The sequence below is a fragment of the Rhineura floridana genome, chromosome 13 (genome assembly GCF_030035675.1).
Source record: "Rhineura floridana isolate rRhiFlo1 chromosome 13, rRhiFlo1.hap2, whole genome shotgun sequence".
NCBI classification, from domain to species: domain Eukaryota; kingdom Metazoa; phylum Chordata; class Lepidosauria; order Squamata; family Rhineuridae; genus Rhineura; species Rhineura floridana.
The window spans coordinates 8,013,812-8,036,414 of NC_084492.1; the positions used below are offsets into that span (position 1 = coordinate 8,013,812).

General features: G+C 43.1%; 1 protein-coding gene across 2 annotated transcripts; it reads right to left on the reverse strand.

The window, feature by feature from the left end:
* Positions 1-5,311: 5,311 nt before the first annotated feature.
* HERPUD1 (homocysteine inducible ER protein with ubiquitin like domain 1) lies at positions 5,312-22,087 on the reverse strand. Of its 2 annotated transcripts, none has more exons than XM_061593988.1 (8): positions 21,824-22,087; positions 16,778-16,855; positions 16,594-16,668; positions 13,003-13,130; positions 11,800-11,919; positions 10,992-11,336; positions 8,369-8,474; positions 5,312-6,899 (listed from the first exon to the last, which is right to left on the reverse strand). In XM_061593988.1, the coding sequence occupies exons 1-8, from the start codon at positions 21,986-21,988 to the stop codon at positions 6,744-6,746; spliced, it is 1,173 nt and encodes a 390-aa protein (XP_061449972.1). In that variant the 5' UTR covers positions 21,989-22,087; the 3' UTR covers positions 5,312-6,743. The 2 variants fall into 2 exon arrangements, with proteins under 2 accessions (XP_061449972.1, XP_061449970.1); XM_061593986.1 differs by having other exon boundaries at positions 5,312-6,902; positions 21,824-22,085.
* Between the last annotated feature and the right edge of the window lie 516 nt (positions 22,088-22,603).

A 22,603-nucleotide genomic window follows, 5' to 3' on the forward strand; every position in this document is an offset into this window, starting at 1 on the left:
ATGCAGCTACTGGCCAAATCCCTTTTATCAGGCATATTGCTGTTTAACAGAGCCATCTCGACTTTTTGTTGCCTGGGGTGTAATAAGCAAATGGCATCGCTCTGCCAAGCTGCCAGGATCCAAGGCTTGCCAAGTTATTTCATAGCTGAGCAGAACATTCCCACAACTGCCTCTTCCTGAGCGCAGTAATACACTTTAAAAAAACCATTTGCTGCCCTTTCATGACATCCAAACATCAGCAGCCTGATGCAGTTGCTTTCCTACTGGTAGGGTAAGATGTTTAATCAACTGGAGGTGCATAACTTCCATTTCACACATTAAATGCAGGGACACACTCAGTGCCGGTGCCAGGCTATTTTGCGCCCTAGGCAAGGCTAACTACCTGCACCCCCCCAAACAAATTGCTAACTTCAATTTTCAAAAACAGATGTCTTGTAGAAAAAATGAAAAGCACAAAACTTAAAACTGCTAAATTTATTTTAAATTGCAATAATAAGTAATACAACAATCTTTGATTATCTTTCTCAAATACAAAAGAAAATGTTTTAGCACACAAATCATTTTGAATAATCTTGCGAATTGTGATGTTAAAATTTAAGTCTCTTAAAAGTTTCAATTTCAGGCACATCAAAATATCACTTTGCATGCGTTTTCCTTTGCAAATTTTGTCACCAATTCCTTCAGGTCAAGTGCTGACGCTTGGGCATGTTCAATTGATATAGCTGCCAAGCCAACTAGTCTCTTTTGCAGCATTGTTGAACGTATGTAAGTTTTTATATGTTTGAGCTTTGAGAAACTGCGTTCACCACTTGCCACTGATACTGGAAGTGTGAGAAGGATCCTTAGAGCAACAGAAATATTAGGCACATTATCCAGGAGTTTTTGTTGTAGTATGAAGTACTCCTTGTGGTGGCATAGACTTTGGAAGTCTTCAAGCTATTGCTATAAGTTCACAGCACAGATATTCAGCATCAATATATTTGTTTCCATTGTAGCATCTATCAAAACTTGTTGAAACCCCTCATCACACCTGCAGCCCACAAGGTAATTCTTGGTCACTTGCAATTGGCTTGTAGCAGAATTTAAATCAGCTTCCTTATGTTGTAGTAGCTTGCTTGTAAGATTGACTTCAAAAAGGATGTTGTACCATGTAACAAGGGATACCACAAACTTGAACTTACAAACTGCATCAGCAAGGGCCTTAGCTTCAATTTGGGAAGTATTTCCAGATAAACCTTTTAGGCTTGTGTCATCCAAGATCTCTATTAAAGCATCATATATACTACCAAGATGATATCTCAGTGGTTTCAAAGCATCAATCCAACTCTCCCATCTTGTTTTGCTCGATGGCTTAACAGTTATGCCTAAGTCTGATACATGGGTAGTTAGAATTTGCCAACGCTGAGTCGATGCAGAGAAATAATTATAGATCTGTTGAACCAAACTGAAGAAACTAGTTGCTTCCAGACAACACTTAGTGGCATCATTGATTACCAAGTTTAAAGAGTGTGCATTGCAGGGCACAAAAAAGGCGTGTGAGTTTATGTCCAGGACTCTTTTGTACGCCGTTTTCTTTGCCTTTCATGTTACTCCCATTATCATAACCTTGACCACGCAGATTCTCAATTGGTAATCCCATTTGCTCAAGCTGTCCAAGAAGAGTTTCTGTCATAAAGGCACCTGTAGTCTCCTTTAGTGGAACAAATCCCAAGAAATGTTCTCTTGTGATAACCTCAGGCTCAGACATCTCATTAACTGATGGTTTGATTACATCAGCATAACATATAATCATTGTCAGTTGTTCAATATGACTAACATCGGGTGTGCAGTCCAGAATAATTGAGTATTTGGCTGAGTTTGCATGTGCTAAAATTTTCTGCTTTATAGCACCTGCTTGAAGCTGTATAAACTCATTTTGGATATCTTTTCCTAGGTAGTGAACCATTGTTTCTTGATCTTTAACTCTGCACAAATGTTCATTCTTGATAGGATCAAAAAGGGCTAGATATTCTACAAAGTTCAAAAAATTTCCATTGCTAGCACTGTATAACTTTTCAGTTGTACCACGGAACGCCAAGGCTTGTATGCCAAGAACTATGACCAAAGCAATCAAGCGTTCCAAGATTTGTCGCCAATATTGTTCTTCTTGCCTAATTTTCTGCTGGTTAATATCAATTGTTTTTCCTTTAGATAAGTGCAATTCAAGTTCTCTCCAGGTCTGATAGTTTTCTAAATGGGCAGTATTCCTAAAATTGCACAAACACCCTGTTACTCACTCGAGTATAAAAAGGATAGATAAAAAACAGAATATAGAAATTTTGATAAGACTTTATAATTAATTATATTCCATAGCACTGTTGTGGTATTTATCTTAAAATAAAAAATATAAATTGTCAGTTGCATTTTTACAAGGGTTAAAAAAAACAAATCTGTACAAAACTGTGCCCCTCAAAGGTGAGTACTGCGCCCCTCTGAGGTCAGTGCCCTAGGCAGCTGCCTAGTTGGCCTAATGATAGCACCAGCCCTGGACACGCTTGTTCTAAGAGCAATTGCCACTGCCAAACCTCCAGCCCCTTAAATGGCTGAAGATTTTACTCAGTATGCTGTATTAAATCATGTCACAATATGATTTTATTTTGCAGTACATCCTGAGAGAGCCAGTGTGGTGTAGTGGTTAAGGTGCTGGACTATGACCCAGGAGACCAGGGTTCCAATCCCCACACAGCCATGAAGCTCACTGGGTGACCTTGGGCTAGTCACTGGCTCTCAGCCTCAGAGGAAGGCAATCGCAAACCCCCTCTGAATACCGCTTACCATGAAAACCCTATTCATAGGGTCTCCAGAAGTCGGGATCGACTTGAAGGCAGTCTATCCATCCATCAGTTCATCCTGAATGTTTAAAAAACCAAGCAAGGTCTTTAGCTGAAAATAGGGTATCTAGCCTGGGCCTTGCACATGTTGTTGAATAATAACTTCCATCATCTCCGACCATGATGCTGGCTGAGGATAATGGGAGTTATAATCTGACAAGTATGTGTGAAGTACTAGTTCCCCTCTATTCAGCACTGGTTAGGCCTCATCTAGAATACTGCATCCAGTTCTGGTCTCCACACTTCAAGAAGGATGTAGACAAACTGGAACGGGTTCAGAGGAGGGCAACAAAGATGATCAGGGGACTGGAAACAAAGCCCTATGAGGAGAGACTGAAAGAACTGGGCATGTTTAGCCTGGAGAAAACTGAGGGAAGATATGCTAACACTCTTCAAGTACATCAAAGGTTGTCACATAGAGGAGGGCCGGGATCTCTTCTCGATCGTCCCAGAGTGCAGGACACAGAATAATGGGCTCAAGTTGCAGGAAGCCAGATTTTGACTGGAACTTCCTAACTGTTAGAGCCATACGACAATGGAACCAATTACCTAGAGAGGTAGTGGGCTTTCTGACACTGGAGGCATTCAAGAGGCAGCTGGACAGCCATCTGTCGGGAATGCTTTGATTTGGATTCCTGCATTGCGCAGGGGGGTGGACTTGATGGCCTTATAGGCCCCTTCCAATTCTACTATTCTATGATTCTATGATAAGATCTGGAGGGTCACAGGTTAGCCAGCCCCCAACACTAGCCCTACAAAGTGTTAACAATTCTAATTACAATGAGACTTCTTTTCCCAGCATGCAAAATGGCAAGATGTGTATTTTATACAAAAATCTGTACTACCATTAAACACACTGGAGCTTAATTTGGAGTAAACTTTTCTAGTGCAGCTCAGCAGATATTCAAGCTTTTCTCCATCTTAGGGCAACACATTTGCACTTTTTGTTTTTTAAGAAAGCTCTCATTTCAATGCTCTAAATTGCAGTCTTAGGCTGCTGTTTTGAAATGAAATTCTTCTATTGCAATTATTTGTATATGCTTTTATATATCTTTGTTGCAAAATCCTTTGAACATCTTTTTGGTGGAAAAGCAGTCTATCGATTTAAACGAGGTAAAATCATCAAGGCTGCTTGCATGTGATCTTGAGCGACAGAATGTTGGAGTACACCCTTTTGGATGGCAGAGGTCCCAATATGATAATGTAGAACAGCCCAGGAGCAGCTCCAAGGAAGCGCTTGCAGAAGCAAAGCCACTGTAGTTAAAAATGGATTATCATCGTAATTTATCACCTGCCCTTCACCCGAAGGTCTCAGGGTGAGTTACAACAATGTTAAAATACAGCATTAAAAACCACCTAAAATCACAAAATATGGCGGGTCCTAAAAATATACATCTCAGGTGTCAAAGGCCAGGATAAAGAGCTGCATCTTAAGCATTCACCTAAATCTGTACAATGAAGTTGCCAGATGCGCTTCAATGGGGAGGTAGTTCCACACCTTAGGGACCACCACAGAGAATGCCGTCTCCAGGGCCGCCACTGCCACGAGCTTCCAAGGGTGGTGGAACTACCAAGAGCCCCCTTTGCTGATCTGAACACCCAAGAGGATTTGTAGGGAAGGAAGCAGTCTTTCAAGGTATTTGGGACGTGAGTCCCAAAGTTTAGGGCTTTAAACACTAGTGTACCTTGGATTGGGCCCGGAAATGAACTGGCCACCAATGCAGCTGTTTTAAAACAGGAGTTATATGCGATCCAAAAGGAACCCCAACCCAAACAGCTTGTCCACATCCCCAGACCACAATAACTGAAATTGAGCCTGCACGTATGGAACAGAGTGCACTCTGGACGCTCTTCTGGACTTCCATCAACCAGATCAGAACTACTCCAGAGAAAGCCTCAAGGGGTCTCGACTGCATGTTTACCTACTACCGCTTATTATTTACTGATTTTAATGTGGAGGAGGGAAGGGACTGTGGCCCATTGCGCCACTTGGCTATTTCGCCACTGTATCTTCTGCACCCCCAAGGCAAGTGGAAAATTTCATGGTTGCTCTCTACAAAATGTCTCCAGTAGTTTACTACCACTAGTTGAGAATGCGTTTGGATGTACCACATGCATTGTATTTCCACAAGTGTTTGAGAGGCTGGAGTTTTTCCATCCCTGTAAGCGATAAATGGGAGCTATTGGCATCATAGGAATATAAGTTCTCACAGCCTTGCCAGTAGCATTGACCAGAGACTGTTAGGGAAAGTGATCCAGCAGGCTCTTATGTTTTAGGATGCTAGTACTGATGATTCCCTTCAACTTCTTAGAATTGGTTGGAAAAGAGCGCCAGATAATCAAGCCAGATGATAAGTAATAAAGGATAAGAAGTAGGAAGGTTCAGACCCTCAGCCACTCAGTTATGCTATGTTTTATCTATGTAGTGACCAACAAATGAATGGTTGGGACAGCAATATCTAAGTTTAATAAAACTGAGCCATCACATGTTAAACTTTGTTCAATAGATAATATACAAGAAAAAGTGGTCCTGTACAGATGAAGTTTGTAACATAAAGTAGATATGAAGGTTTGCAACTTACAATCTGCAATAGTGAAAATACAAAGGTCAGCATCATTTGAAAATCACAATGTATACATAGGACAATGGTCATATATGTAGACCATCTAAGAAAAGTTATCCCTGAGCTGAAAAAATTCACATTGCAAACTCATGGAGTTCTGGAAGGAGGAACAGGCCAAGAGGCAGCAGAAATGGAAGCATGATGAATGCCTCCAAGAGAAGCAGCAGCAAAGGGAAAATGTCTCCAGAGCCCAAAGGCACTAAATGTACTGTTTTTAGGCAACTTTATTTAAAAGCACAAGCTTTAAAAAGTGAATGCGACATTTTCAGTACCTAATCACTCCCTTTCTCGGATCATTTTTATACTTGCACAGGTACATGCATAGTTTCAAATATAAACCACTAGATATTAAGGTAGTAACATAATGCATGTTTTAGAGAGCTGTTTTGGAAGACTTGAAAAAAACATTTTAATGCAACACACAGAAAACCAGTATGCAGAGAATTAGTTTACGCCTGAAATTCAACCAAAGCGCCAGCATGAAGGGAGAGAGGCCATCTTTCTAAGTCTTGCTTGCAAAAAACTCCAGTTCACGGAAATCTCTTGAGTTTGTAATGTGATGGCAAAAGTAGCTGACAATTTTTGACTAAATGAATATCAGAAGCCCTAATGGAAAACAGCCTGGGAGAGGTCACAATAGATTTATCCAAGAAAGAATGCTTGGATCCATGTGATTACTCAAATTAGAGAAACCAGATAAAGGTTCTTGTTATGAACCCGGGGGGGGGGTCTTGCTATACTGTTAAGTATAATAGGCTCAGTTTTCTCTTTTGTAGGAAGCTATTTACACAAACATCTCCATACATTTATTATTGGCTTTTATTTTTGGCATAAATCTTCCCTGTAAAATTCTTATAATACATATCTAGCAATTCACTGGTTGCATAAGATACTACACTCAGTGTAATTAAAAGCATCAGATTCATTCCAAAAGGAATCAAGTTACACTGGCAGAAGCAATCTGCTTCTCTCACTCTTGGCCCACCAACAGTCTTACTTACATTAAGTACAGAATTACACAATGCTGTAGGCCCTCCTTCAATGTCTACCATACAATTCATTGGAGCTCTGGACCACCACTGTATTTTGGTCTAGTGACTGTTACATCTGTCTTTTGCTTTCTGAATGCAGATTATTTCCTTTTTGTCCGATGACACTTGGCCACTTCAACATTCAAGCTGGTGCACTGTCCGGTCCATGGTCAGCGAACAGCTGTAGTGACTGGCTATTTGTGTGGCTAAGCAGCCAGTTAGTTGGCCACGGCTGCAGGCCCTTCTGGCAGCAGGGATGCAAAGAAAGTCTTGAAGAATAGCCAGGCAGTGCTCATAAATGAAGATGCTGCTGGCTGACTCTCTGGTGTGGTGTCAGATGCCTCCATTTCACTCTGTTCCCCCAGATTTTCCTCCTGCTAAACCAAGGAAAGAGCAAGGTTTAAATATTCCAAGATGCTTCCCCAAGAGTATCAATAAGTGACCTTCTTCCACCTAGTTGAAGGTATGCAGTGTTATTTTTTTTCCTGTATGACTTTAGTCAATTGAAAATATCACCAAATGTAGGTTTATTATATCATAAGTAACATGAACTTGATACATGTGGTTATGCACACTGTATTAGTTCATTTATTAGACTGTTTCAATACCACTTAATATATAAAAATGTCTCTAAAAAACTACAGGAAACTAAAACAAGTGTTACAAAAATACACAATAAAAACAATACAAATTACTAATACAGACTGATATCAATTCCCTCTCCTTCTGACATACCTTCCCATTCAACACCGCAGGCACTCTTCTGTTCAGTCAGGACTCCATGCACTCACTCTGGCTCTCACCCAGGGCTCATACAAATTCACAGATCACCCCCATGATCTCACAACAAAGAGGGCTCCTGGAATCTACTGACATCACCCTATTGTGTCACTGTAGGTTTGTTTTTATGGGGAGGCACTAAGGTGGATAGTTTCCTCAGGCTGACTACAGTTGTGTCCCATTCAGCTGCACTGCACACACTCTGTTTCAGGCTACAGCAAATTTAGTCTGGCAAGTTTCCCAGGGGGTCCAAAGGATGGCACATAGAACTGTGAGTGGAGGGGTGTCCTTTCTTTTTCCTCTGCTCATCTCTTCCACCAGCGGCTTGTATGAAAGGAAAGCACTTCATGCAAGGGCTCCATCAGAAGCTGGGAGCAATCTGCTTTCCAGGCACATATTAGAACTTGGGAGTAACACTTGGACCTCATAAGCCATTCCTGAGTTAACAGTCAGTTGCTGCGTTATTTCAGACAGACTGCAACTCATCTGATGTTGGAAAAACCACAGCAACAACAACTAGGGCCTGGGCAGTGGACATTTCCCACAATCTCCAAATCCTTCAGTCAACAGGAAGAGCCAGGAGCTGCAGACTGTTTAGCTGTCTAGGAAAGGAGATGCCTAACCCCTAAAGGATCAAAACATGTGGTCCTACCCGGCTCTGGTTCTCCAATACAGTGCAGAGAGCACATTACGTGGTAGAGACAGTCCCACCAATTCAGGAGGCTGCCTAACAAATGATTCAACATCTTAAACATCTACTCTGACAAGCGGTAGTCAATACAGTATATACTGAATTATGTATAATCTTGAATTATTTTATTGCGCAGAGCAATGTATAGAACAAAAATGCCACTTATATGGACCAAACATACAGAAATGTTTTAGAAAGAATATCGAGATGAGGGCTGAAGCCCTAAGCATGCTTAATTATCCAGGAAGGAAGTCCCTTTGAATGAGTGGCTTTAATTCTGAGGTTTGGGCTGAAAGGTTCAATTCAAGAGCCTCAAGAATGAACATTCAAAAATGTGCTTATGACTGAAGTTTGATCCCATCAGGAATTTACCTGTAAATTATTGTTTTGGTCTTGGTTAACAACAGCGTGGCGAGGAATATTGTTCTCAGCAGGCTGAACTGGCCTCCGCCTGAAAGGAAACCACCCAACCTGGTGCCTGAGAAGAAAAACCAGTAAGGTGTAAGATAATGCCCAAAGGAAGCCTGATCAAAAAAAGAATCCTGTCAAGGTAACGTTTGGCAGCATGGAGAAGAGTCTCTGTCTAATATTCCAGAACTGGAGGTGAGCCATTAATTTGCTGTACAAGCCTTTCAAGTTATTTCACAGAAGGCTGTGGAAGTACTGTTCACTGCATGACATTTATAATGTGACTTTCAGGGGGAAAATGTTTTAAGGCCAAAATGAGGCCACACTGCAAGATAGTTGTTTTGCTCGGATCTGTGTCCCTTTTAAGGGATGCCAATATAAATTGAATGGTTGTCTAGCCAAGTTTACTAACAAACTGCAGAAGATGAATAGCTATTTTGTTGTTATTGCATAAAAACTGTTTTTGGTACAGTACAGAACAGCCTACATTCAGCTGTGTAGTCCTGTTATTTTTTTTTTTGCAGGCAGCCCCCTCCTGACCCCCTCTGATCCACCACTCCTCCGCCACCAGAGCAGGCAAGAGGAGGGTCCCTTGGGGTGAACGACAGAGCAGAGGCCTCAGCAACAGCCTCCACAGCAGGGCCAGACCACAGAGGAGGAAGAGAAACAGGAGCAGGAGGCACCACACCTTGGGTAAGAGTCAGGCTGCAGTCTGGGGTGGGCAAAAAATCTGCTTAATTCCAACATGGGGGAGGGGGTCAGTAATAAGTGGATATTCACCCACCCCAGACTGCAGCCTGTCTCTTTCCCCGCAGTGTGGCTCTTCCTCTTCCTGTTCCTCTTCCTGCTCCGTGGTCTGGCCCTGCAGAGGCTATTACTCTACTGTTTGGCTGCAGGGCCTCCTCTCCCACATCATCCTGCATGGAGGCCACAGATCGGCAGCTAATCCGTGGTGGCTGCAGATCCCATCACTAGCAGGTGTGCATACTTCCTGAAGGGAGGGTGCTCAGGTAGCATGTGTGTGTGTGTGTGAGAGAGGGAGAGGCTGCGAAGGGGCATGGCATGACTCATGAACGGACCCTGCACTTCTCAATTTGCCCCTCCACTACTGCCTATATTACTGTTCCACAGATGATAAAAACATACAAAGGAGAGTTTAATAAGCCCTGTTCAGATGTCGATATTTAGCCTGCATGCTTCTGTGTGCAACAGTGAAATGGATAACAGGCTGCAAAGCAAGCTATTTATATCTGTGGTGCATGCTTCTTCTGTAATCTTCGTAAGTGGTATTTTGTTAGATGTCAATGAGCAAAGTACTAGCAACCTTATAGCTATTTTAGGGGGTTGCAGAAATCACGTTTGCCAGCACACAGCTTGTGAATCTGTTCAGATATGTAGCTTTATGTGCTGTGGTGGGGGCTGCTCACATATGCTCCCCACCAGCCAGGTGATAGGAAGCTGTCCCTTTCTATTTTAAACCCAGCTTCTTTTTCTATGCAAAAACTAGCAAGAAGTAAGATCAGCAGAACAAATCAGACTGTTCAAAAAAGCAATCCGGAATACACACTGCAGACTTATGTAAGGTTTTCATGTCAGGACACCGTCCTGCAAAAAAAGTAATGGGACAGTGTCCTGACAGAAATAAGCTGTCAAAGGTTTGAAGCAGAATACATCTGAAACTCCACCCCTCCTTCTCATTTTTATGTCAATACACTTATTTATAAAAATTCACATTACACTCATAATTACATGTACCTTATGAAAGGCTTCCTATGCATGAAGAAACCTCAAAAACGTAACAGATTTCCATTTAGCCTTTTTCCTCTAAAGTTTCATAGTAACAAGAACTCTATTTCTGCCCCTTTCAACTTTGTCTGATATATGTTGAAACCCAACTATTAATTAAAAAACAAAAAACCCTTAGTATGTTTCAAAGGATCATTCAATTCAATAATTTATCTCCACTCCCATATTCTACACATCAATTCCATCCTAAAGGGATGTTTTTGCTTTTCCACTGTCCTGGATGTTGCCTTGCAATTATAAGGATGCAGAACACTGGGGAGAGTTCGCTGTTGTGTCCAAACTCACAGGCAGGTGGGAATGATTCCAGTTACCTGAAATAAACCTGATTTACTTGTGTTTTATGATCCTGACATGTTAATAAGCCATGGTTTAATCTAAGCAGTTTCCCTCCAGTGGATGATAATGGCAATATCTGGTTGGTTTTGTCAATTAGGGCGCAGGGCTTAATCCCCAAGCAACTCCAGGTATGGCTTTGAGAGAACCCTGCCTGAAATCCTGGAGAGCTGCTTCCAGTCAGTGAAGACAATATTGAGCTAGATTGACCAAGGATGTGACACAGTAGAAGGCAGCTTCCTACTTTCCTAGGGAGTGTTCTTCTGAATTTCTCCTCATAGACGTGTTGAAGGAAGGAGGGGCATCTAAGCCTAAGACTTTAATCACCCTTTAATGTAATGTCCAAACAGGTCATTAGTCTCCCCAACAGATATTTATTTTCAAATGATGTGAACCTAGATTAGAGGAATGACATGAAAGTAGTAAGATTAGGCCATAACACACTTACAGGTACATCAGTACGGTGCCCACCATCACCATGAGAAGCCTGCTCATACTGGAGTAGAAATAAACAATGTTGATGAACACATAGAACAGGGTTGCCGAGTAGAGCCAGTCCAGCCAGTCCCGATTGACTTCTTCATCTTCTTCCATCAGAGGACCTCCCTGGGCATTCATCCGAAGGTTTTGATTGACTCCTGGGTTTACCCGAGGGGGAATATCTTGATTTCCTGGCTGGTTTTCAGCAGGAAATGGTCCAGGAAGAGGAGCTGGAGCAGCAACTGGGGCCACTGGGATCTCCTGCGCACTTCGAGCAGAGGATACGTCACCAGAAGCAGCACTGGCAGCCATGCTGAATGCAATAGAAAAGCAATAAGCTCAGTTAGAAAGCAAGTGAAAGTTCACCTGGCGTGCAGGAAAAAGTCACGTTTGCAGCCTCACAATAGCAAGGCAATCTTTTCTTTTTTTTGGCTGTAAAACAGAAGCACTGTTTAATCTTCAAGACTGCATTTGATTCAGTGAATGACCAAGCACTACTGGAGTTTGTTTGTGATATGACTAACTCTGGGTCTTTTCAAGACAATTGACAGTGATAAAAATGTAAAATCCAGTATGTTACCAGTATACTTTGCTACCTGATTCTCAAGATTTGTTATAATGTTACTGTTAGCTGTTTTGTACTGCAAAACTCAAAAAAATATAACGGGGGAGGGTTTTCAGCCACATCACACCTGATGAAAGCCTGGCAGTTGCCAAGGAATATGTGGCATTCAACTGCTTGTAAAACAAAGATCAAAACAAAGATGGCAACTTACTATTGCATGTAGTACTGCCTTGCATAAAGCTGTTGGAACCATAACTGCAGCATGTGATATCTTGTGTATGATGAATAGCCAGGGTTCATGTCTTGAAAGGAGCGCCGTGCTGGTTGAGAGCTGATTCAGAGGAACACAAAAGATGCTTAATCAGGACAGGTACACCGCTATTATTTCTCCCTCACCCTCAATGAAAGGCATGTGGCAAGGATTTTTAATGCCGTATGCTGCAGACCAGGGATTTGTTATTGGTATTTAACTTATGATTTTATCAAGTCAGGGAAGCAGAGAGATGACACAACAGGGCCTCTCCATCAGATCTGCTGAAAGACTGATAATTTTTGTCTCCTCCTCTCCACAAACTCTTTCCATCAAGTTGCAGAGTTCTTGTAACAAGGAACTAGGGCCTGAGTGTCCTCGCCCCTCCCCCCCAAAAAAATCCATTTGTGCCACATCTTTTAGAGTGTAAGCCTGAGGGCAGGGCCTGTCCTGATATTTGTAAGCTGCTCTGGAAGCCTTCTTTAGCTGAAGAGCAAAATAAAAATCTTTTAAATAACTAAATCACTGGAGAACCAGAAGGAATAGTTAAACTGTGTTGCAGTCAAATTTTTATTGGGGAAAAAACAGCTTGAAGTACTAGGGCAGGGAAAGCCAACAAGGTGTTGCTGAACTATAACTCCCAGCAGCCTCAGCAAGCACAACCAGTGATCAGGGATATTGGGAGCAGTTATCCAACATCTGCAGGGTGCCACATTGGCTACCCCTGCACTACGGGTTCACAAATATTTGGCTTTGCTTACTAGCCCGACTGCTTATGCTTACCACCAATTCCCTCCCCTCCCCCAAGGACTCTCACATGCCAAGCTGGCTTGAGGGAGATGGCAGGAATTTCTTCATTTGCACTGTGGGATGAAACAAGTTGTATATCTCTCTCTCCAGCCTTCTGAAAAGTGCAGAGGGCTTGAAGGAGAGAGCCAGGCATTTCTCCCATTTGCACTGATGCTCTTTGCCTTCCCCAAACCAAAGTGCAAGCAATACCTCACAGGAGAGGATGTGCACTGTTGGAAAGGCCAGGGGCACCTGCTGCTGGCAAATGGGTTATGTGGATGCCTGTGAAGTGCCACCTCGAACATGCACACAGGAGTATTTGAAGGGCTATCTGTCACTCACAAACTGGCTGATTTTCATGTGTATCATACCTACCTATCACCATCATTCTCTGTGGCAGGGGGCTGGTTGCAGGGGGTTTCCCTTTGACTCCAAGCGTGAGCTGAAGGAAGCAGAGGTGGCTTGTGGCTAAATGCTGCTGGCTGATGCTTGGCTTCAGCAACCTAAAGCAAAACATTCAATATCTGAGACTTCAGAGTATGTCTGCACGGGAGTTTCCCCTCCCTTTAACACAGTTTTCAGACAGATCATAAGGAAGAAGAGGTATAACTTGCTTCCTCCACAGTTCTTTCTCACCAGCTTCCACTGTTTCAGCCCTGTCCCTTTCGTCCCATACACTGAATCACCACCATGCAACCACCCTTGACTTGCTTTGACATCCTCTTTCCACCTCTCCCTTCTGGGAGAAAACTTCAGTAATTTACACCAGTTTTCCTTTTAGCTTTCCAATAAAAACTCCTGTTCTGGGAAGCTCTGATTTCATCTCTGTTGCTCCCTCCAAAAGTACCTTATGAGTGTACGCTGCCCCCCAAAATTACTAAAGTTTACGCACACTGTGCTCCTGTGCGTTTTTGTAAATGTGTTGGTGTCTGGGCCAGTTCTACTAGGCTGGGTGTGAGGAACCTTTGGCCCTCTAGATGTTGCTGAACTACAATTCCCATCAGCCCAAGCAAACAAGGACAGGGATGATGGGAGTAATTTCTGGAGAGCCCAAGGTGCCCCACACCCGAACTAGACTGACAACCGATCTTTCAGATATGCATAGACACATGTGTACATAGCAAGCATAGTAACATCTGACAATTATTTAAGTAGAATCAATTGAAGGCATAACCTATGCTGCAATATCCCCATACACACAGCTTCCCTCTGTTCCCCAGCAATTACTTCAATATTTTGACAACAATAACCATCATCACAAACAAAAACTTGAAATTGTTAAGCTGGGACTTTTTATTAATCTACGCAGCTAATGTTTAGCTGCTGTTTTCCACAATTGCACAAAACTAGTCCTGAAGAGATTCTCATGCATTAACACGTGAGTGCCAGCTACCAACATCATGCACACCATTTTTATCGTATCGGCTGCTATAGACCAGTAGCAGGGATAATATAATTACAAGATTAAAAAAAAAAGAAGTGGTGTGGAAAGTGGACACAGGGAATTTATTATCTGAAACACTAAATTCTGGTTGAAAATGAGCTGATTCAGGACAGAAACAGCAGTACTTCTGTCAGCCAATATTACAGTCTACTTCTGATTTTCAAAGGTTTCACTGATGGCCACTAGTTTAGACGGTTTTTAATTGAAGAGTTCAATTTCTAGAGGATTGTGTATTAGCCATGACAGCTAAAAACAAAGCTGCTATATTCAAAGGCAGCATACTTCTAGGGGTGGTTACATAAGAACATAAGAAGAGCCTGCTGGATCAGGCCAGTGGCCCATCTAGTCCAGCATCCTGTTCTCACAGTGGCCAACCAGGTGCCTGGGGGAAGCCCGCAAGCAGGACCCGAGTGCAAGAACACTCTCCCCTCCTGAGGCTTCCGGCAACTGGTTTTCAGAGGCATGCTGCCTCTGACTAGGGTGGCACAGCACAGCCATCACAGCTAGTAGCCATTGATAGCCTCCATTGATAGCCTATCATGAATGATAGGTCCTCCATGAATTTGTCTAATCTTCTTTTAAAGCCGTCCAAGCTGGTGGCCATTACTGCATCTTGTGGGAGCAAATTCCATAGTTTAACTATGCGATGAGTAAAGAAGTACTTCCTTTTGTCTGTCCTGAATCTTCCAACATTCAGCTTCTTTGAATGTCCACGAGTTCTAGTATTATGAGAGAGGGAGAAGAACTTTTCTCTATCCACTTTCTCAATGCCATGCATAATTTTATACACTTCTATCATGTCTCCTCTGACCCGCCTTTTCTCTAAACTAAAAAGCCCCAAATGCTGCAACCTTTCCTCGTAAGGGAGTCGCTCCATCCCCTTGATCATTCTGGTTGCCCTCCTCTGAACCTTTTCCAACTCTATAATATCCTTTTTGAGATGAGGCGACCAGAACTGTACACAGTATTCCAAATGCGGCCGCACCATAGATTTATACAACGGCATTATGATATTGGCTGTTTTATTTTCAATACCTTTCCTAATGATCGCTAGCATGGAATTCGCCTTTTTCACAGCTGCCGCACACTGGGTAGACATTTTCATCGTGCTGTCCACTACAACCCCGAGGTCTCTCTCCTGGTCGGTCACCGCCAGTTCAGACCCCATAAGCGTATATGTGAAATTCAGATTTTTTGCTCCAATATGCATAATTTTACACTTGTTTATATTGAACTGCATTTGCCATTTTTCCGCCCATTCACTCAGTTTGGAGAGGTCTTTTTGGAGCTCTTCGCAATCCCTTTTTGTTTTAACAACCCTGAACAAGTTAGTGTCGTCAGCAAACTTGGCCACTTCACTGCTCACTCCTAATTCTAGGTCATTAATGAACAAGTTGAAAAGTACAGGTCCCAATACCGATCCTTGAGGGACTCCACTTTCTACAGCCCTCCATTGGGAGAACTGTCTGTTTATTCCTACTCTCTGCTTTCTGCTTCTTAACCAATTCCTTATCCACAAGAGGACCTCTCCTCTTATTCCACGACTGCTAAGCTTCCTCAGAAGTCTTTGGTGAGGTACCTTGTCAAAAGCTTTTTGAAAGTCTAAGTACACTATGTCCACTGGATCACCTCTATCTATATGCTTGTTGACACTCTCAAAGAATTCTAATAGGTTACTGAGACAGGACTTTCCCTTGCAGAAGCCATGCTGGCTCTGCTTCAGCAAGGCTTGTTCTTCTATGTGCTTAGTTAATCTAGCTTTAATAATACTTTCTACCAGTTTTCCAGGGACAGAAGTTAAGCTAACTGGCCTGGAATTTCCGGGATCCCCACTGGATCCCTTTTTGAATATTGGCGTTACATTTGCCACTTTCCAGTCCTCAGGCACGGAGGAGGACCCGAGGGACAAGTTACATATTTTAGTTAGCAGATCAGCAATTACACATCTGAGTTCTTTGGGAACTCTCGGGTGGATGCCATCCGGGCCCGGTGATTTGTCAGTTTTTATATTGTCCATTAAGCCTAGAACTTCCTCTCTCGTTACCACTATTTGTCTCAGTTCCTCAGAATCCCTTCCTGCAAATGTTAGTTCAGGTTCAGGGATCTGCCCTATATCTTCCACTGTGAAGACAGATGCAAAGAATTCATTTAGCTTCTCTGCAATCTCCTTATCATTCTTTAGTACACCTTTGACTCCCTTATCATCCAAGGGTCCAATCGCCTCCCTAGATGGTCTCCTGCTTTGAATGTATTTATAGATTTTTTTGTTGTTGGTTTTTATGTTCTTAGCAATGTGCTCCTCAGCCTAACAGTGAGTTTCCCAGGACACTACTAGAAACAGGTGCTGGGCTAGATGAACCTACATAGTAAGACAATGCCCATGTTCTTGCAAGACTGTAGTAATAGCTCCCAGGGTAACGATAACTAGATTGTGCTCCGACATTCCAGCTCGATATCTCATAAGCTGATATTTTAGATAAAGATAGAGTAGAAATCAAAAGTACTTATCCAGTTATGAATACCTTGACATCAGTTTCTTGCCATGTTGGCGGATTCTTTGAGTTGCACACCAGGTGGAAAGCGTGCACCATCTCCTGCTGAAATACAAACCAAAGTAAAGTTTCAAGCAAGGATTCAGTTGCTTACATTTACTTGCTGCTCCACTACAGTTAACAAAAGCAGTGTCACCATGTAGCATTTAAGTACCTTAACAAGCACTTCCTGCAAGTAAAGATGGTCTTGCAACAACTTCCCGGAATAAATCAATCTCTGAGCGTCTTCAGGCTTTAAAAGGAAGAGAACACAGTGGTCAAGATCCATTTTGTTGAATTAAGATCCATGTTTAGGTTCTTATAAACATAACATGTACATTTTTTCTGAACTTCCATCTTATCAAAGTACCTTCACTCAAAAAAGCAACACCCAAAAAACCCAGCCTACTTGTCTGTCTTGGAGCATTTGTGCCACATTCTTCCACCAGCCAACCTACCTGCATTTCAGCTTACCCTCCTCATGCAATAGCTTTGTACTGCATATAAGTTGGCTGGAATGCCTTTTTAAGATCCTCAGTAGTGGCTAGGCTTGGAAACTACACTTGGGCTTTGCTATTTGGATTGTTAAGAGGAAGGCCGGATGTATGCTGGCAGGTTGGATACCTGGCTCAGAGATGACCTTTTGGGGAAACACATTTTCCAAAAAGGAAAATGAAGTTTCAGATGTTACTACACCCAAGACTTCACAGCTGTTTCATCAACCTAGTGACTGAGCCGTATTGAAAAGGAAGACTCAACTTCCATTTATGGGGTTCCAAATACAAGCCCCTAATAGCAGCCTAGATGCTGATGTTAATGGATATCCATCAAGTTGATAGCAGACCTTTAAATCATTTTTAGCCCCATGGTTTTGATTATTAGGGCTGTAGCCAAGAGCTGGTTCCAAACGATGACATCAATTTCTGGTTATTGTAGGCTAGTGGTTCCGAAACTCTCTCCCCCCCCCCCCAGACTACTTGAAAATTGCTAAGGCTCTGGGCAGACCATTGAATAATTTTACTGCCTGTTTTAACAGTTATCATGCACTGTGCTAGACACTGCATGATTTAATTGTATTGTTTCTTTTACTTCTTATATTGTATTTTACTGCATTACAGTTTGAATTCCACCAAATTCAAATTGTAAATGTTCTTTCAGAGGCATGCCACAGGCCACTTAAATGAAATTTGTGGGACACAGTTTGGGAACCCCTACACTAGGCAGTTGGGGAGATTTCATAATCAAAACTTTGAACTTTAACTCGTGCTTCTGATCACAGCAATGGCCAGTCACTTGTGAAACCAGACTTCTACGTATTGAAAACTTCAAACTGACCAGGCTGAAAATTATGAGAGATATGGACATGCCTGAGGGTTGACTACAAATTCTAAACTTAGACACACTCACTTCCGCAAACCATGCTAAAGGAGGGGATGTACATGAAGATCATTTCTTTTTCATTATTAGAAAAGAACAAGAGGCAGTTTTACTGATCTTCCATGAGCTCCCTCCTGTCATTCCATGTTGGTTTTACATACAGTGCAACCACATTCATGACACTGTATTCCAACTATAGTTTGTTCAAATAAATCAGAATAAAACCATGGTTTCAAGTTGTAGGTGGTTTGATATAAACTATAATTTGCTTACAAGAAACTGTGGTTTATTCAAAGACAAAAGTAGAAGCTTCCAATCTCCTCTCTTTACATTGAGAGTAGGAATGTACATGGCTTGTTTTCATAATGCTAAAGCTGGCAATGGTTTAGTTGTAGCCATCCAGAAACTGTTAAGACTCCAACTGCCATCAGCCCTGAGAACATAAGAAGAGCCTGCTGGATCAGGCCAAAGGTCCATCTAGTACAGCATTCTGTTCTCACAGGGACCTATCAGATGCCCCAATGGGAAACCCACAAGCAGGACCTGCGCGCAAGAGCCCTCTTCTTCCTGTGGTTTCCAGCAACTGGTATTTGGAAGCATACCACCTCCAACTAGGGAGGCAGAGCATAGCCATCATGGCTAGTAACTACTGACAGCCTTAACCTCCATGAATTTATCTAATTCTAAGGTACACTAGCCTACCCCAGTATATAATCCAGAAGTTAGTGCTGCTATAATTCAATATTATTTTAGCATACAGTATTGTAATTGCTGTGCCAAAATATAACAGTTATGCATTCTAGTAAAATGAATAAAGACACAAACTAGACAAGGATCCATCTTTCTTTGTTGCTAACAAGCCAAAACATTGTGAAATGGTGTCCAAAACATTGTGAAATGGTGTCCAAAGGGAAGCCCCCAGAGTTAGTTTCAGAACACTTTACACGCAGTTATGAATTTTAAGTACTGTAGCTTGGACATGACTGTTGCAATATAATATTTGCTACAAGTCAAAGTAACAGTAACCTTTTTGTTTTTTCAAGCTACAAAAATAGCAAACTGGTCTACCAGTTTTTGAAAAAGAGAATAATGGTACAAAAAAATTTAGCCTAGATGTCTACAATGGGATTTTTGCTGCTTTAAGCTTCTTTGGACAGAATGACCATTGTAAACCACAAAATGATGCTGTTGTTTGCCTTGGGCACGTATTGAGCAAAGTACAGGAGGGCTCCGCTTACCGGGGCTTCGCTTACCAGCATTCCGCTAATGAGGCGACTTTGATTCCCCGTTTTTAACGCCGATTTTGCCCTTTTGCGGCATTTTGGTGTCATTTTCGTGCGACACACCCCATTATATTTAATGGGGTTCTGCTTTACGACGATTTCAGCTTTACAGCGGGGGTCCGGAATGGAACCTGCCATATAAGCGAGGCCCGCCTGTAAGGTATTTAGCATTTGACTGACAACTGTAATAAATCAAGAGCTACAAATGAATAAAGACTAAATGCTATTATACCATTTCCTGTTTGGTAGAAGAGTGAAAACACCCTTCTCAAAGAAGCTTAATCTCTCAGAACAGAACAACCAGCTGTTAGGAGGTGCCCAGATTCAGTTTGGTTACATAACATGGCTTGCTGATGTGGAACGCAGGGCTGTGGAGTCGGTACACCAGACCTTCGACTCTGACTCCTATTTTTCTACTGTCCGACTCCGACTCCTTCATAAATGGCAAATGTATATTAACTAGTAATAACAAATTTACTGTAGTGAAATGGTAGCACAAGGCATTTCATCACCATCACGTGAATCCAGAGCCCAACCCCTGGGGGTGATGGGAGTTGTAATTCAAAAAAGTAACTTTTCCAAGCTCTGGATTCACGTGGTGGTGATGAAATGCCTTGTGCTACCATTTTACTACAGTAAATTTGTTATTACTAGTTAATACACATTTGCCATTTATGAAGGAGTCGGAGTCAGTCGGAATTGGAACATTCCTACCGACTCCGACTCCACCCAAAATTGCTCCTGACTCCAACTCCACGACTCTGACTCCACAGCCCTGGTGGAATGAGCCTTTTGCACTGTGCCTTATGCAAGACACACAGGTGATGAAAAATCACAGTTGGCAAAAGCAATACAAATCAGTACTAAACAAAGAAAAAGCAAGGGGGAACAAAGGCCCAGATGAAAACAATGAAGACCTTAATCAAAATTAATGCATTGCACTGAAGTTATAACACAGGCATTCTATACACAAAAGTGTGCTAAAAACAAGTAGCATTTTCACTTTCAGGTTGAAATGTAAGATATCGCCTGGTATTTTACAAAGAGAATAGGATGCACTAAGTGGGAGAAACAGGCCAAGATGCCTGGGGAGAAACTGAACAGGAAGAAAGTTGCAGGAACCAGGACACCAGCTTACAACAGAAAAATGTATGTGGGAAGTGAGAAAGAGAAGGAGGAAGAAGGAAGAGGCAGAACTGGGGAAGGGAAGAACAGTCAGTGCAGTGAACAAACACTGGACCAAGGAGACAAATCCCTCCTCAGCCGTGGTACTTTGAGCCAGTCACCACCTCACAACCAAAGCTACCCTTAGGAAGAGATAACTCCCATGTAGTCAAATCATTGGAGAAAGGCCAAGATACATAATGAATACATAAAACAAGCAAGTGGGAAAGAGAAAATAACCTTCAAGCTAATATATATATATATATTCATGACTGGAGAAAAGATGAAAGAAAGGTGCAACAGTGAAAATGATGGCCGGTACTATGAACAGTACAACCTTTGTTAAAAAATGGGAGCTTTGCTGAATGCCATCAAGGCAAGCAGGGCCATGCTTTTTCATACCACTAAGAGCACTGTTAGATCTGACCAAAGGCCCATCTAGCACATTCTTTCCCCACAGTGGCCAACCAGATGCCTATGTGAATCCCACAAGCAAGGAAGGACAGCACAACACTCTCCCGCAGTTTCTCCAGCAACTGATATTCAGTGGCACATTGCCTCTGAACACGCAAAGCCCGTGATTAGGCTGGTCAGGTCTTAGATTTCAAACAGGTTTATCGCTAGCCTTGATGGCACTACACAACATCCATGTTCAGAAGCAGTCTACCACTAAATACTTGTCAGTGCAGAGCAACAGTAGGGGAAAAAAGCTATTGCCTTCATGCCCTTTGTGGGCACCCAAGAGGCACCTGGTTGGCCGTTGGAGGAGGCAGATCACTGAGCCAGAAGGATCCTTGATCTGAACTGGCATAGCAATTCTTCAAGGTTATGTTTGATTTCATCCTCACCCTAAATTTTCAAAAAAGGGTGGGGTACGGAAAAGAAGAGATTAAGAGCCCCTTTCCTGGTGGGCTTAATGCAACCTCGCCCACCATGGAGCCCTCCAGATGAACAGGCTGCTGCAAGCAGGAGGAACAAGCCAAGTTGCTCCGACTCCCATCAGCCCCAGCCAAGCTGCATAGATGGAGAGTATGCAGTGCAAAACATCGAGTTCCCCACCTTGGGCAAGGCTGGTTTAATTTGGTATTTGGCATCAGTCACTGTCACAATCTCTCAAACATCACCCCCCACTGAGATCACTCCCTCTTTAAAAAGCCCCCCCCTTTTCCCAATTCGATCCCCAGCCAAGCTGGAAGCAGCAGAAGACAAGGGCCAAAACAGCCCGCCCCATCCCCTTCTCGCAACTCCTCCGAGATAGGCTGCGTCTGAATGTGGAGACTCCATCTAGGCTCAAAAGTAGAGCCTCCACACTCAGGAGCAGTCTACTGCCAGATTTTTTTTCCTTTAAAAGGAGAAAAGCTCTTGTGCCAATTAGGAAAAGGAGTCTCCCAGCTCACCGGCGCGTCCGGGTGGAGTCGGCGGAGCTCATCCTTGAGACGGCGGACGCTCCAAGAGCGCCGGGCCGTCAGAAGGAGGTCCGGGTGCCGCTGCGCGGGGCTCTTGACGACGAGGGAGACCTCGGCCTCTCGGGCCTCCGCGGGCTCTGCTCGAGCTTCCTCCATCGCTACTGGCCTTCCTTTTTCTTCCTCACAGAACCTAATTTATGTTTTTACCGACGACGACACCACCTCACCACAGGGCGACTACCTCCTTATATAGCCTCGTCCGCGCCTCAGCGCCCGCCCTCTCCTTTCTCGTGGCGTCGCTGTGGCCTCGGCGGATTGGCCGCCGGTTGCACACGTGGGCCTATCAGGAGCGGCGGAGGTGGGGAAGTAAGAAAAAGAGGGAGGAGGAGGACGTCCTTGCTTGGGTGTGGCCGAAGGCGGGGGGCGTGGCCAAAAAGGGAGAAGGAAACAAGCCCTTCTGGGCTCTGATGTTGGCGATTCAATATTTACCCATCGAGGAGTGCGGAGTGGTTGCAATGGAAGTGTAGGCAGTTGTGGGCTCATGGGAAACTCCCTTATACTGAGTCGGACCTTTGGTCCATCTTCTAGATCTTTGCTGTACGCTCTGAGGGCAGAGCTTGGAAAAGTTACTTTTTTTTAACTACCATCAGCCCAATCCAGGGGCCATGCTGGGTGGGGCTGATGGGAATTGTAGTTTAAAAAAGTAACTTTTCCAAGCTCTGGACAGCAGCTCTGCAGGGCTTCAAATGGGAAATTCTCAATCCTATCTGG